The sequence below is a fragment of the Labeo rohita genome, chromosome 1, assembly GCF_022985175.1.
Source record: "Labeo rohita strain BAU-BD-2019 chromosome 1, IGBB_LRoh.1.0, whole genome shotgun sequence".
Classification (NCBI taxonomy): domain Eukaryota; kingdom Metazoa; phylum Chordata; class Actinopteri; order Cypriniformes; family Cyprinidae; genus Labeo; species Labeo rohita.
The window spans coordinates 6837845-6853713 of NC_066869.1; the positions used below are offsets into that span (position 1 = coordinate 6837845).

Below are 15869 nucleotides of genomic sequence, written 5' to 3' on the forward strand. Positions count from 1 at the left end.
CTGCTCTGATTTTGAAGAGCTCAATGCTTCCTTCAGTGTCTGGGGGACATCACATGCAACACGATAGCAATAGTCAATATTTGTTAATGCCTGATCCTCAACACCTTTTATCTCATAATCATAGTCTGTATAGTACTGAGGAGGTCTCTCTCTCTTTGGATATCGAGCACTCTTACTGCTCTTACTTTCACTTTTTAAGTCGATTTTAGCATCACACTCTACTTTTATTTCTTGTGGGACTACCTTAGTCACATCAAGTTTTGGTACCTAGGTTTCAGCTCTCTTCCTATGTTCAAAGTGTTCATACACATCCTCTGTTTGAGTATCACACTCATTAGTACTCTTTGTAACAAACTTTACCAGTCTATTTTTGAGTACTTTCCCTGTGTCTGGATAAAAGACAAGAGATGCTGGACTATTTTTATCATAACCAACAAATACTCCCTTCTCACAACGAGTGTCCAACTTTTTCTTGTCATATTTGTATGCATAACATTCTAACCCAAACACTCTCATTTTGGAAAGGTCAGGTTTTTTTCCAGTTACCAGGTAATATGGAGTTTGTCCAAGACGCCTATTATAGCATCTATTTCTAATTACTGCAGCAGTTTGTACCGCATATGTCCACAGCTCTTTTGGTAGTTTACTCTCAATTAACATACATCTTGCCATTTCAGACAGAGTTCTCCAAGCTCTTTCAGCCGTCCCATTCTGATGGGGTGAATAAGGAGCTGAGGTCTTTACTAAGCAGTGACTGAAACACAGTAGATGTAAACTCTGTTCCATTATCTGATCTTATACATTTGATTTTACCATACGGTGCAACATCAGCAATGAACCTCTCTGTGGCTCTAACAGTATCACTCTTAGTTTTCAGAAAATAAGTGAACACAACTCCTGAATAATCATCTGTGAACGCTAAGACAAATCTGAAACCATCTTTTCCTGCTGGTTCTATAGGACCAGCTAAGTCTGCATGGACAAGTTCAAATACATCTATTGCTTTCTCATCTGGATCTCTATTTCTGTTCTGAGTAAATTTACCCTTTACACACACTTCACATTTCAAATTGGACTTGTCAATTTTACCTCTGATTTTCATCCCATCTGTAACACTCTCCAACTTTAACACATCGTCATAGTTACAGTGACCTAATATTTCATGCCATGTCTGAAGGTCATAGCACACATTACACTCATCAATCTCATTTGTAACTGTACTTAAGTAAAACAATCGATCATACATATGAATATCAAAAGTTGTACCATTTTTGTGGATGAGCCTATTCTGTCCTTCCTTAAAGATGACTGTTGCTCCGTGCGCAATTGCCGCTTTAATGGAAAAAAATATCCTGGGAAAATGACGGCACATAAAGCGCCTCCATCAACATCATGTCCACAATGCGGCCTTTGCTGTCTCTCAAGCGCACTTTAGCGGTGCCTTTCTTCATCGCAATACCGCTAGCCCGCTCTCCATCAGCCAACTCCAGAATATGACTCTGAGGCTTGAAACTTGAGTCAAACTCCTCGAACATCCCGATATCTGTAACAATGTGCTTAGTGGCTCCAGAGTCTACCATGAGGCCTTTCATTTTTACTCTGCCGATCGGATCATTATCCATCTGCTCCACCTTGAATGCGAATGTGTGGTCCTTCTCCTCGTCCACTGCTTCCTTCACCTTATCTCTCTTTCTCCGCCGACAGTGCAAATCTTTATGCGCTTTTACAGAAACTGCACCACTGTCTCTGATCCACACGCTCCCCAGCAGCTGACGTTCACTCCGCGGCTTTGTGGCCTTTCTGGCCGCAGTTGTAACAGGTGAGTTTCACGCTGTCCTCACTCAAGCCAGCCGAACCAAACTTCTCTGTGCTCTCATAGCTCCTCAGTTTTGTTTTAAAATCGGCAAATGTTAACGTTTCATCACTCTGTGTAACGTAAACAGAGAATGGTTTAAATGCGTCAGGCAGACCCTTTAAAATCATTGCAGTCAATAAGCTATCACTCAAAGTCTCTCCTGCATTCCACAGTGCTGTAATGGCAGTCTCTGCACGAATAATATAACCTGTAACTGTTTCATTCACACCTTTCTGAAGAGATGTCAACTCTGTGTACAGACTTATCACGCGTGGCTTCCCCTTACCAGCATAATGGTCTCTCAGGATCTGTAGCGCCTTCCTCCCATCGTCTGCGGCATCTCTCATTACAAGCGACAGACTCTTATTATCCAACAACTGAATTAAAACTGCATATGCCTCTTCATTTTTACTGGCATCTTCCGCCGCGCCCTCATTGTCCTCAACGGGGGCTCCACCCAATATAGTAGTTTTCAGGTCGAGCAGACGCAAATGCGCCAGAAACTTTGTTTCCCACAGTTCATAATTCTTTTCGTCTCCGTCGAAACCTAAACGGTTCCATCGGCTCCCAAACTCTTTACTGGGCCCATAACCTGTTGGCGCAGCCATCCTCAAAAGAGCTATCATGACGGAGGATTAAACATAAAACACACACACACAAACAAGCTCCGTTTGGCCTGCGTGCACACCAACTGAGTATGAGCAGCGACCATTTATTAATTGCACACCGGTGTATCACCACACCCACTTCCGAAAAACTAGGTCACAGGGTCAATTGAGAACACATACAAAGGACATAACTCAACACACCTCATTCATGAAGGTCTGGAAGACAGCTGGGCTGATGGAGAGCATGACCCGATATTTGTAGTGGCCGGTTGGTGTGTTAAACGCTGTCTTCCACTCATCTCCTTCACAGATGCGAATGAGGTTATATGCACTCTGCAGGTCCAATTTTGAGAAAACTTTAGCCCCTCGGAGTTCCTCGAGTGCTGGGAGGACCAGGGTAAGTGGATAAGGCTGCTGTTGGATCTGTGAGTTAAGTTGGCAGTAGTCGATACACGGCCGAAGACCTCCATCCTTCTTGCCCACGAAGAAGAAACTGGAAGCGCCTGGTGAGGTAGATGGTCATATGAATCCTTGATGAAGGGCTTCAGCAATGTATTCCTCCATCGCCTGGTGCTCCGGGATGTACAGCGGGTAAATTTGACCTATGGGGAGTTGAGCCCAGGCAGCAGTTCGATGGCACAGTCCCATGGCCGATGTGGGGGGGGGAGACAGGTGGCTGCCTGCTTGCTGAATACATCCTGGAATGCCACATACTCCTCTGGGATCTCGGGGAACACTTCAGGGTCGGGACTCTCGACGTGGGTGGATACTAGTGGTACAGACAGAGAGTTTAGAAGTGGTAAGTCCTGGAAACATTGGTCATAGCATTGGTCACTCCAACGAATGACGTCACAGGGGTCCCAGTGGAGATCCGGATTGTGCTGACTCCTAGGATGATGCAGACGGTGGACTCCTCCAGTACCAGAAACAGTAATTCCTCCTTGTGAAATAAACCAACTTGTAGTATGATGGATAGTGAAGAATATCGTACTTTACCAGTTTTTTTTTTTTTTCTCCAATAAATGTTTTTGCTTCGTGCTTTACTTAAAAATCTACTATATTAAGTTTGCTAAAATGCTTTTATTTATTTTAAAAAGTAGTACTTATAGTTTACCAGAGCTTTTTTTATTCTGTTATTAATTTTATCTGGAGTTATCGTACATTTTATCATAGTTTTATTTAATTTATTGAAACACCACTGCATATAGTGGATAAAGTTTTTATTTAAACAAAAATTATGTTAAATCAACAGGAGGTAACGTGGCATAGAAATCATAAAAACAGCATTAAAAAGAATGTAGTTAGGTAAGTTAGCTAACATAAATAGAGATAAATGATTTTGAGAGAATATAATAAAAATATGTGCAACTGATATACATATTTTTATGTTAATCCAACAGATTTTTTTTCAGTGTATGATTAAAGTTTATCATAATTAACAGAACATTTCCAGAGCGCAGAGCAAAGACATTTTAATTTAAGATGATGCAAACCACAAATATAGCAAAATGAAGCAGTCAAGCCTTTTAACTCTATAAATCTACACAAGTTGTGCTGCCAGATGGTCCCTGCATGGTTCACTGCTCACTTCTCCCTAAGCGTTGGATAATTTTTGAAGTTCACTGTTCATTGCAAACACCAGATTGGCAAATTTCCCTCTTAATCTCCAATGCATAGATCATCCCTTATTCCTGATTATATTTCCTTTTTCTTTCTTTCTTTCTTTATTCATGTGCCTAAATGCCTTTATTATTGTTAAATACGGTTCTTAATACAACATATTTTACAGTTTAAACATGTATACAATATTTCTTACATTTTTAAACTTGTTTAACAAGCATTTTAGAAGAATTAAACATTTAATTGTTGCGAAAAGACCAAAGCAGCTTGTTTACATCACTTGGTTTGCTTTGCATAAAATAAAATGATACTTTTATAGATTAAATAAAACATACACCTACATTTTTTCCAAAGAATTGGAAGACGGTGGCACAGAGAACTACTTTCACCTGAAGAGGACTTAAAATATCCACGCTCATTACAGCTGTTGGGTTGATGCGACTGTACTGTTCCAGGAGCTGGGTTACACAAAAACTACCCAAACATTAAAAAACGTTGAAATAGAATAACCATCATTTTTAGAATACATGTGCACACAAAAGCAACTGATGCAAGCTGGTCACTCAAGTAAACAGGTTTTGGGTGTACGTATTTAATAGATTACACTAAGCCTACATTTGGTCCACCTGTGTTTCCTCCGCTTTCTCTCTCACATACACACACATACAGGCTGCACAGCAAAAGCTTACCTTTCAGAAGTGTCGGGCTATAAAACTCATCAGACATCACCAACAAGAAGGATTAATGGATTATTTATGGATGTACATGAGGGTGTTTTGCATGTAGAGTATTAATGCCGCAGGTCAGGGGTGGCGCCGGAGCAGCATTAGTATGAAGCAAAGTTCATTTAGATTTAGAACAACTAATGGGGTGAAATTGTTGATAAATGCAATAATTCCAGATGAATGCCCAAAAACTAAAATAAAATCTCTGTCCTTTTTGCCTATATGCACGCGCCAGGCCTGATCACACCAAATGAAGATGCCAGAGTGTTTCTACAGACCATATTTTAAGTTTCCACTGACCTGATACCAGCTTGAAACTAGACATTTCAGTTTGTTCTTACAGTAGGTTGTTTAATCTGACACAATGACAGTTCAGAATCAAACACCCTAAATCCAGCATAGGAGAGGTTCAGTGAATGTGGTGCTGAATGTGTGTAAGTGTGTGTGTCAGAGACACTGTAGAAGGAGTATCAACTGACATGTCCACACTATTTATTCACTATTCATATTCATACACTCCTATTCTTTTAGATGGTGAGTGAAGGGATGGGTCAACTGACTATGGCCAACTGACTATTGAAAAATGTTCTTTGTTGTTCTTGGCTGCAGGTTGTTAAATTTGACATATATATACTGAGCAATTACAATAAAACAGTCCAAACCCAGCATAGAGAGGTTCAGTAAATGTGGTGTTGAATGTGTGCAAGTGTGTGAGTGTATGTGTGTCAGAGACACTAAAGTACGACAGCTTGCCAGCCGGCCAGTCTAAGAAGACTCCTACTCTGTTTGAGGCCATTGAAGGGACTGGTATTGTATTGTTCACATTATTGTGCAAGATACTGAATCCATTAGTTGTGCAGAAGAGACTCCAGGATTTGTCATTGCATCCAAACAAACAGTCATTCTCTCCTTTCCTGCTGATTCCTTTATATGTCACTGCTATATCAGCTTTATATCCACTCCATTCAACTTCCCAGTAACAGCGTCCAGTCAGACTCTCGCGACACAAAACCTGCTTAAAGTAATCAAATCTCTCTGGATGATCAGAGTAGAGCTGCTTCTTTCTGACATGTGTCATCTTTTTGTTTTCCTCAGACAGAATGAGTTGTGTGTTGGCTGTGTTTTGATCCAGTGTGAGATCACAGGCATCTGAAATGAAGAAGTGAGATGAGAAGTACACAAAGGTTACTTTTGGAGGTGTTCATGTGTGTGTGCACTTGTACAGCTGTCTTTGTGAGGGCCAGTTTGAGTTTTAGTCCATCGGAGTGAGGACAATTTTGTAAAGTGAGGACATTTTGGCTGGTCCTCACTTTCTGAGACACCTTTAAAGGCTTGTTTGAGGGTCAAGACTTGATTTTAGGGATCAGGTTATAATTGGGTAAAGGTTAGGTTTAGGGTAAGGGACTAGAGATTGCATTGTGTCAATGTATGTCCTCACAAAAAAAGCTACATAGAGTTGTGTGTGTGAAAGAGTGAAAAGACCCACATTTTCTCAGTCCTGGTGTGATTCTGGAAGGGTTTCCATAGTTCAAACTAGAAAGAGACAAATAGAAACCACAAATGATAAATACTTGATTGTTAAAAGTGTGTGAGAAAATGTAAAAAAAAAAAAATATCAGTCAGTATCAATAAATCAATAAATAATGATTTTATTACCAACTGTAATTGATTCTTAAATCTTAAGACCAGTCTTTTGGTCTATGCTGTTGTCAGTTAAGAACAAACCCTCACTAAACATTCATTGTAGAGCCTGTTATCCAATAATCACAACAAGCTTTGTGCTCTTTAATTTTATCATGCAATTCAAACATTAAAGGTTGTTTGATACTCTTCCTGGGAGAAATCAGTTCAAGCAGCAGCATGGACTACAAGTGAACCAATTATCTTTTCTAAACATGTATAAACATCTGAAGGTATGTTGAAAGATATGGAACAACTTACAACTATATTTTTACATAACCTGTTAGTGACGTCTTGTTTTTTTTGTTGTTGTTTTTTTTTTGGTCAGGAAAACTAGTTTTTATTACAATCACCATTTAAATGAAGAACTTTGCTATGACTGGTCTAATTTATCACCTTAGTACATGACATCCTGATCAGTTACCCACTTGTCAACATTTAAAGTCGTCATGAATTGAGAAACCAAAATTGCCTTGATATTTTGACATATAAGAGGCCATTGTACTTTAAAAAAAAATCTGCAAGTTTCAGAACTTAATACTTTGTCATTAGTCTAAAAACAGGTTATATTCAAGCAAGTCTGCTAAAATGACAGGTTGTGAAATGTGCCACTCTATGATATAATAGTGTCGTTAAACACCACCTTTGCAGAAGAAGATTAACTGTTGCAGCCAACTGATTCATAAATAATGAGAGGTAAACGTAGGTCTATAAAGAAACCAAACGATAAAGATGGATCCAAATACAACAAGATACTGTGCAGTGCCAAGGTGTGGAAAAACAGTATTTGCATTGCCTTCCTTCTGATCCCATCGTTAGGAAAGAGTGCACTGAGAAAAAAATTACTCAGTGGAGTTGTAATTGTAACAACAAACAATATGATAATGAAATATCTGACAGGGTTCCATTAGCTACTAATTTTTCACAGTATCTACCGTACACCGATACAAGCTGCGTTTGCTCTTTCCTCTCTGACAGCGAGTTACACCCTTTTTTTCCCCAAAACTGATCTATTGACTTCCTTTTCTGCAGTTGATCACAGCTGCAGTATCAGTCAGTCTTCTTCCCCTCATCTGATGTGTTGTATTTCTTGAGGTCCAGTTCATCCAGCACCTCCTCTGACATCTGAAGCATGTAGGCGATTGTTGAGCAGTGAGCAGGAGAGAGTTTCTTCTCTGAGTGTTTGTCTGATTTCACAAACTCCTGAATCTCTCTGGACAGAGTCTGATCTTTCACTTCCAGCAGACAGAGGAACAGATTGATGGATCTTTCAGTGGAGAGTCCATGTCCATCTTTGATCTTCTCTTTAATGTACTGTGTGGTTCTCCTGATGCTCTCTGAGCTGTTCTCTGTGTGTGTCAGTAGATCCTGTAAGAGTCTCTGATTGGACTCCAGTGAGACGCCCAGCAGGAACCGCAGGAACAGATCCAGATGTCCATTCTCACTCTCAAGTGCTTTATCTACTGCATCTCTATGCAGATTATGTATCACATCACAAAACTTCAATGTATCAATATGTATCATTACATAATAGTAAAACACATAGAAAGCAGCAAGAAACTCCTGAACACTCAGATGAATGAAGCTGTAGACTTTCCTCTGATGAATCACAGATTCCTCCTTAAAGATCTCAGTGCAAATCCCAGAATACACTGAGGCATCAGTGACGTCTATGCCGCTCTCAATCAGGTCCTCCTCATAGAACATCACATTGCCCTTCATCAGCTGTTTGAAAGCCACTTCAGCAAGTTTCACAATCACTTCTCTGTTGGACTGCAGGAGTTTCTCTGGATCTCTCTCTTCATACTTCTGATTCCTCATGTTGATCTGAATCAGCAGGAAGTGGATGTACATTTCAGTCAGAGTTTGAGGGATTTCTGCACTCACATCTTCTTTCAGGAGCTTCTGAAGCACAGTGGATGAGATCCAGCAGAAGACGGGGATGTGGCACATGATGTGGAGGCTTCTTGCTCTTCTGATGTGTGAGATGATTCTGCTGGCTTGATGCTGGTCACTGATTCTCTTCCTGAAATATTCCTCCTTCTGAGACTCATTGAATCCCTGAATTTCTGTCAGACGGTTGATGTATTTGGAGGGGATCTGATTGGCTGCTGCTGGTCTGGAGGTATCCAGATGAGAGCAGAGGGAAGCAGCTCTCCTTTCATGAGGTTTGACATCAACACACCCACTGATGAAGTCTCAGTCACATCACAAACTTTCTGATCATCTGAAAACATCAGTGTGATTCTGCTTTCATCCAGACCATCAAAGATGAACACAACTTTACACTCCTCATAAATCTTTGAGTCCAGATCTTGAAGTTCAGGATGAAAGTCCAGCAGAAGTCTGTGAAGACTGTACTGATGATCTCGGATCAAGTTCAGCTCTCGAAATGGAAGCACAAACATGAAATCTACATCCTGATTGTCTTTTCCCTCGGCCCAGTCCAGAATGAACTTCTGCACAGAGACGGTTTTTCCGATTCCAGCGATGCCTTTAGTAAGAACAGTCTTGATTTGGTCTTTCTCCTCACATCCTGGTTCAGGTGAGGCTTTAAAGATGTCATTGCAGTAGATTGGAGTGTCTTGTGAGTGTTTTGTTCTTTTGTCATTGCAGTAGATTGGAGTGTCTTGTGAGTGTTTTGTTCTGGCTTGTTTTCTCCATCTGTAAAACTTCATGTTCTTCATTCACTCCTTCACTCTCTCCCTCTATGATGTAGAGCTGTGTGTAGATCCTGTTCAGGAGGGTTTTGTTCTCTTGGAGTTTTATCCCTTCAAACAATCTCTCATACTTGTTCTTCATTCTAGTTTTGTGCTGGTCTTTGAATCTCTGCAGGTCTCCAGTGTCTTGTGTGTTTTTCTGCATGACTGCTTCAGTTTTATCCTCCCTGTTGTGGGTCTGAGAGTGGAAGGTAGAGGACGGCACAGATCTGATCACAACATACAAAAGACACAACATAAACAAAATTTAAGCATAAACATGCTCAAACAACGTTATAATCTAAAAAATAGTAAATGCAAATTCAACTTAAATTTAAAGGCTGATAAAGACTGGAATGACCTAAAATGCATGGGGCAGCTCATTCCACAGTTTCAGACCCACTGTAATAAATAATTAAATAAATATCCACATTAATAACAGAACTAAATTAATATTAATCTGTAATGTTTTACAATCATCTGACATTGGAGTCAGATTAAACAGAGCTAAAAGTTGAACAATTTTAATAAATTTAGCACAATTGATAAGTAGAAGAGTTACAGAATATTTTCACCCAGACCACTGGTTTCTGCTGCTGATATTATGCAGCGCCTGAAAACAGTCTCCCTGTGCAAGCAGGTGGTCACGTTGGTTATGTTAACAGAAGTTAGCCTATTTTCAGGCGCAGCATAATATCATTGCACCTGCTGCACCCATGATACAGCAGCAAATTTCTTTGATTATTACGCCGGAATGAGAGTATAGTTCCTAGCCATAATCAGCCTAGAAAATCACAACTCTTCATTTTTCGTCAGTCTTAGTACACGATGTAACTACAGAAGAGTCAAGTTTTAAATAGGAAAAATATCGAAACTCTGATTTTTTAGCAAGATGCTAACGGTCTCATCAGATTCAATGATCTATGCTAAGCTATGCTAAAAGTGCTGCCACCAGACCCGGCAATCGGCTGAATGGATTAAAAAAACGGTAAAACTCAAAAATGATCCTATTTTCAAAAAAAAAAAGTGGAGTGTTCCTTTAACCTCCTAAAACCCTGCGTCCTCATATGAGGACATTATATTTTAGTGAATTTCTCTGTGACTGTACATGCCACAGTTTTTAGTCTGAATGTCCTGTACAGAGCACATTCAGGGCTTTTCTGAGATACTAAATGTTTGGATGTTTCACCATGACCACTCCCTCTCCTTGGTCTTCAAAAATGTCTAATATTAATTTAGTGACACCCTTATGGAAATATGATAATATTTTGTAATTATCATTTAAATCTGACTAATTTTGAAACTGTGTGTCATAAATCAACATCTCAGGAATATGTTATGGGGTTTCAAATCAAAATATGACTTTCTGTAATGAAACAGGACATTGATTTCATACATGTCCTCATATGAGGACACTGGGACTAAGAGCATGTTTATTAGGCATTTTGGGAGAGACAACAAATGAATAGGGAAATAAATTATATTTCAATATTCCTATGAAAATATATATTATTATGAAAATCTTGTCAATTATTACTCCCATTATTATACTTCTTTTTTATTACATGTTTCCCCAAAAACACATTAATATGCAAATTAGATTTAGTTTATAGATACATTGTATATAATGAGTAAACCCATTTATGGCCATTTTACACATATTTTGCATAAAGAAAAAAATGAAATCATTCTATTACAACATAGTTGAGACTCATCTTTTAAAAAAAAATCCTGAAAACTAAAAATGTATTGGTGATTTAAAAAAAAAAAATTTTTTGCCTATGCATGTTCATTCATGTCTTTTTATTTTTTTATTTTTACATTTTATTAATGCCTTAAACAATGTAATGACATGACAAAATACAACTTTTTTACTAAATTATTTTCCACGGTCTCAGGAGGTTAAAAATAAACAAAATTAATTGTTACTATCTATCAGCACTAGTCTTTACACTGCATAAGATTTTGTTAAAAGAAAATTTAAAAATCACCATGATCGGATGAGCCAGACTGGATTATCACCCGATCACGACAGCACATTTACATTTTTCCACATCAAACATCTTCTGTATTCAGAAAACTGACCTCTTTCACAGTAAATTATTCAAAATGAGTGGAATAAATGAGCAGGGTTTCTTTTAACAAAATCTTATGCAGTCACTAAATACTAATGCATGTAATCACTGTCCTAACAATTGAATTTTTAATTATTTTCATAATTGTTTAAATACTTAAACAAATATGAACAATGTAATTATTTCATTGTTGCATTATGCATATGATGCAATTTGATGCACATTTATTGTATTTGCAAAATAACAACGGAACAGGAAAAGCAACAGCTTTGAGTCAAGTTAATCTCAATATTTTTTTTTTTCACTCATGTCTAAACATTTAGACAGTGTAATATTAGTGTCATCTGAGTACATCACACTAATGTAATGTTGATTTTCTTACAAATTTGTGACTTTGTCTTATTTTTTTTTTTTTTTTTTACCAAATTCCAGACCTTGCTACTGTTTGTCCATAAATTTCTCGTCCCAAACACCAGTTAAGCCGGGCTCACACTACATGATTTTTAGCCCAATTTTTTCCTGATTTTCCCCTCCCAAGAATCGGAGCAAAAATCTTGTCGAGCACCCTGATAAGTCCCGATGTTCAGCACAGATTATCTGTTAATGTGTTTTATTTATTTTTATTCACAGATCAAATTTTACACCTCCGATCTGCTCACACAAAAATCGGGGCTGCCCCGATCATATTAAACATGTTTGATATTCAGGATTTTAAAGGTAGGGATGATCACGTCAGTACTTTCACAACAGCCAATGTGTGACTGCAAAACAGCTGCTGTACGGTCCATTGGATAGTGGAGATGGTTTTTATAGGAACACTGTCTGTATAATATGTTAAAAACGTACCACAACCGCATGGAGTAAGAGAAGCTCTGGGGTGAAATCGTCTCAGTTTTGAACATACCGGGTGAGTGCATAAAGCTGCTAGCATGCTAACTAACATTTGTAAACATTAGTTGCTGAAATGACGATCTGTTGTGTAAGATCACGTGAAGTGCTCCCTCCGGCATGATAATTTTAATAATATCTTGTAGTGTGTGATGTGCCACGATTTCAAATCTTGTAGTGTGTGCGTGTTTAAGACTTCAGGGAAGATAATCTGCAAAGATTCTCCTTATGTGTGCGCTGCAACCAGATTTCATAATTGGTTAGGATTTTAAAAATCCTTTAGTGTGAGCCCGGCTTTAGTGTTGCACCGTGTAGCTTGAAAGCACTGTAAATTGTTTTGAATAAAAACATCTGCCAAATGCATACACAGTTATCTTACTGTACCTGAGGTCAGAGGTCACTGCTCCATCTCTGAAATGATTGGGGTTGGGCATGGACTGGTCACTCTTCATTGACACACAACTGGGTCCTGCACCATACTCTTCTTTCTCCTCCTCCCTCTCCACACAGTGACTCATTTTGGAGGTGTGTTCCCCTCCTCCTCCTTCTCCTTCTCCTGATTTAAGACATTTATCTGGTAATTATCTTCAAAAGGACAATAATAACAAAGTTGCAGTAAAACTGCCAACAAATACATTTCAACTTTCAAATTCATTAAGTAAAACAGCCATTTTTGTCTTACACTACTAGTTTTTAAAGTCAAATGCCTCCTGCTTGCAGATGGCAAATTAATAGCAGATTATCATCTTAAATACTGGATTCTTGCATGTTATATTTTCCTTATGCACTGGCACTTCAATGTGCTTCTCAATTAGAAGGCTGCATCCTGGTAAAGCAATCTGAATTTGAAGGATCATTGAAAGACAGCTTTGTGTCCATCATTCAGCCTGTTTTGATAAACTCATCAAGTGTTTCCTTCGTATGTGGACTAACTAGACTTTAATGTCAGTGCTAATTGTTTTATTACCTTAAAACGGATGACTGATGAATGTAAGAATTGTAAGAATGTAAGAACTAATAACAAATTGAGTTACACAGTAAATGTAAAGACGAAAATATCACATTAAACATTAGTTCTATCTCGATCATTTAACTCTTGCTCCTCCCGCTCTTTGAAACAAAGTTACGCCATGCTTTTCAGTCTAAAGTTAAACCGACGACATTTCCGTTATTTTGTTACGCAGTTTGCACATTCAGGTTTGGAATCCTCTGTAAGAAAGTGGAGAAACCTAATTCTTAGATTATTTTCACTAAAGCATAGATTATAACATAAAGAATAACTTCCGAACTTACCACAGAATATAGTGTACCGTATTTAAATACACTGACTGAGTTTTGTTTCAGATCTTCAGACGCGTGTCTCTTCCGTGTCTCTGAATTTGGGGTGTGCTCCACTCGATTGTAAGAGGGTTGTGTCTAGAAGCACAGCTCTGACCGGAAACTAACAATTAAATGAATTCTTCTACCTATTAGATTTTTTTTTTTTTTTTTTATGTCTACATCTACCCCAACCCTAAACGTAGCCCTTACTATAATACAAAAACAGTATTATTGTTCTACAATGTGACAAAATAACGTTAGATTGATGTGCGCATGCCCAGCAGCCAGAGCTGTATCCCATCTAGCCTTAACTCTGTAAGAGCGCTGCCAAGTGGACTTCACAGCGGAACTCGAAGAGCACTGCACACGGCAATAAGGGTACAGTAGCCTAGCACACATCAATACATCACTTCATCGGAGGGAAACCACCAGCAACACAACAGCCAAGAAGTTTGAATAAAACAAACGTGGAGTAGGAAGTGCTTGAGACGCGACAGTTACAGTGGAACTACCCTGCTGTTTAAATAAGATAAGAGACAGGTCTAATGAGTAAACTATTATTTAATATTAAACATTGCAACAGATATTCTCACTCGGTACAGCTTCAGATATGTCCATAATAACTAATTTAATAATAGCTACATTTGTACATGAATGTAGCTTATTATAAAACCTACACATATTACACAAACATATGGTAATTTATATTGTACTTACATAAGTAGTTAGGACATCATCATACCTTAAACTCCTCTCAAGTGTTGTCTGTGTATAATAAGCTGACATTATAGGGTTTTCCTGAATTAATCCATTTGTCAGGTGATGTGGACTTAAACAGATATTCCATGCTCAGGAAGTAGGAGCAACAAACACTGTGTAAGCAACCTTGGTTTTTATTTATTTATTTATTTATTTATCTTTCTGTTCAGTCTGTTAATTTTCCTATAGTGTCAGACTCATGGATCATCATCATATTCTACACATCACTGTACATTTTAGGCCAAATTTAGCTCAGGTTCAGATTTTGGAAATTCAGTGTAACTCAGTGTTGTTCAGTGTAACTGTAATATTAATTGCTCAGTATTTAAATTATGTAATTATTAGCTAAACATTATTACAATTGGAGTTCTCACAATCCTGCAATGCAGCTTCATTACAATTTGACTATAGCTGCAATTGAGACTATTAACTCATGTCACAGCTGTGAGAAAGAAAGTTGTACATTACAGAGTACAAGTGCTTAAACCTAAATATGTGTCCCATCCTGCATACATTTCTCACACAATTCATTAAAATTAAATGTCTAATGTGAAATATTAATGATGAATTTAACTTACTGGCTTGAGGTCATTTAACATCTCAAGTGTGAATGTATCATGAAAGGTAAAATACTGTTAAATAAAATAGCATAACTTTAAATTTTAAAATAATTCACAACCACAAAAAAAAAAAAAAAAATTAGTCCATACTCTGGGTGTATTTTACTGACACCTGTGCTTACATATGAAAGTTACGTCCTTAACTGTAACAATGGTAATCTATGTGAGCATTCTTTCATCACTTTATTATGATTTCACATACTGAGATGGTTTATCATGGTTTACTTTTTTAAAAAAATTATTTTCTAAATTGCTCATACCAAAAATATCATATTATGTAAAACTCAAATCTTCACTAATCACATTATAGAATAAATGTGGTCTAGCAGAATTAAATTTGATTAACTTGGGTTACACATATGCATTACACAAACTAGGCTAACTGAAAAATGCAGACCAAAAATTTGGAATTTGAAAATGAGCTTCTGTATGTCTCTGTGGCTCCTCACAAAAGGTTGTTAAATCTGACACAGAGACACTGAAGATTTAGGATAAACCCCAAATCCAGCATAGAGGGGTTCAGTGAATGTGGTGTTGAATGTGTAAATGTGTGTGAGTGTGTTTGTGTCAGAGACGCTGTAGAAGGACAGAATGCCGGACGGACAGTCCAGATACACTCCTACTCTATTAGATCGGGCCGAAGGGCCAGATACATCAGTGTTCTTATTATTGTACCAGACAGTATAAGTCGTATCAGAACAATACATACTCCAGGACTTGTCATTGAGTCCAAACCAACAGTCAATCCCACTTTTTCTGTCGATTCCTTTATATGCCACTGCTACATGACCTGAGCCTTCCCATTTAACCTCCCAGTAACAGCGTCCAGTCAGACTCTCTCCACACAGAACCTGCTCCTGGTTCTTAAATCTGTCTGGATGATCAGGATACGGTTGATGATCTTCTACACAAGTTGTTTTTTTGTTCCCTTCAGACAGGATGAGTTGAGTGTGTGCTGTGTTTGGATCCAGTGTGAGATCACAGGCATCTGAACACAAGAAGAGAAATCATTATCTATGA

General features: G+C 38.1%; 2 protein-coding genes across 2 annotated transcripts in view; both read right to left on the minus strand.

Annotated features, from left to right (window-relative positions):
• Nucleotides 1–7538: 7538 nt before the first annotated feature.
• On the minus strand, nucleotides 7539–8612 carry LOC127162082 (protein NLRC3-like). Its single transcript, XM_051104899.1, has one exon. It carries the CDS (start codon nucleotides 8439–8441, stop codon nucleotides 7539–7541), a length of 903 nt encoding a protein of 300 aa, XP_050960856.1. The 5' UTR covers nucleotides 8442–8612.
• Nucleotides 8613–12641: 4029 nt separating this feature from the next.
• LOC127170874 (NACHT, LRR and PYD domains-containing protein 3) overlaps nucleotides 12642–15869 on the minus strand; it is a 752597-nt gene continuing 749369 nt past the window's right edge. The window contains exons 7-8 of the mRNA XM_051119187.1: nucleotides 13444–15837; nucleotides 12642–12700 (exon numbers count right to left, since the gene is read on the minus strand). Of these exons, the coding sequence (XP_050975144.1) occupies nucleotides 15308–15837 (530 nt within the window). The 3' untranslated portion in view covers nucleotides 12642–12700; nucleotides 13444–15307. The remainder of the gene's footprint in view (nucleotides 12701–13443; nucleotides 15838–15869) is intronic.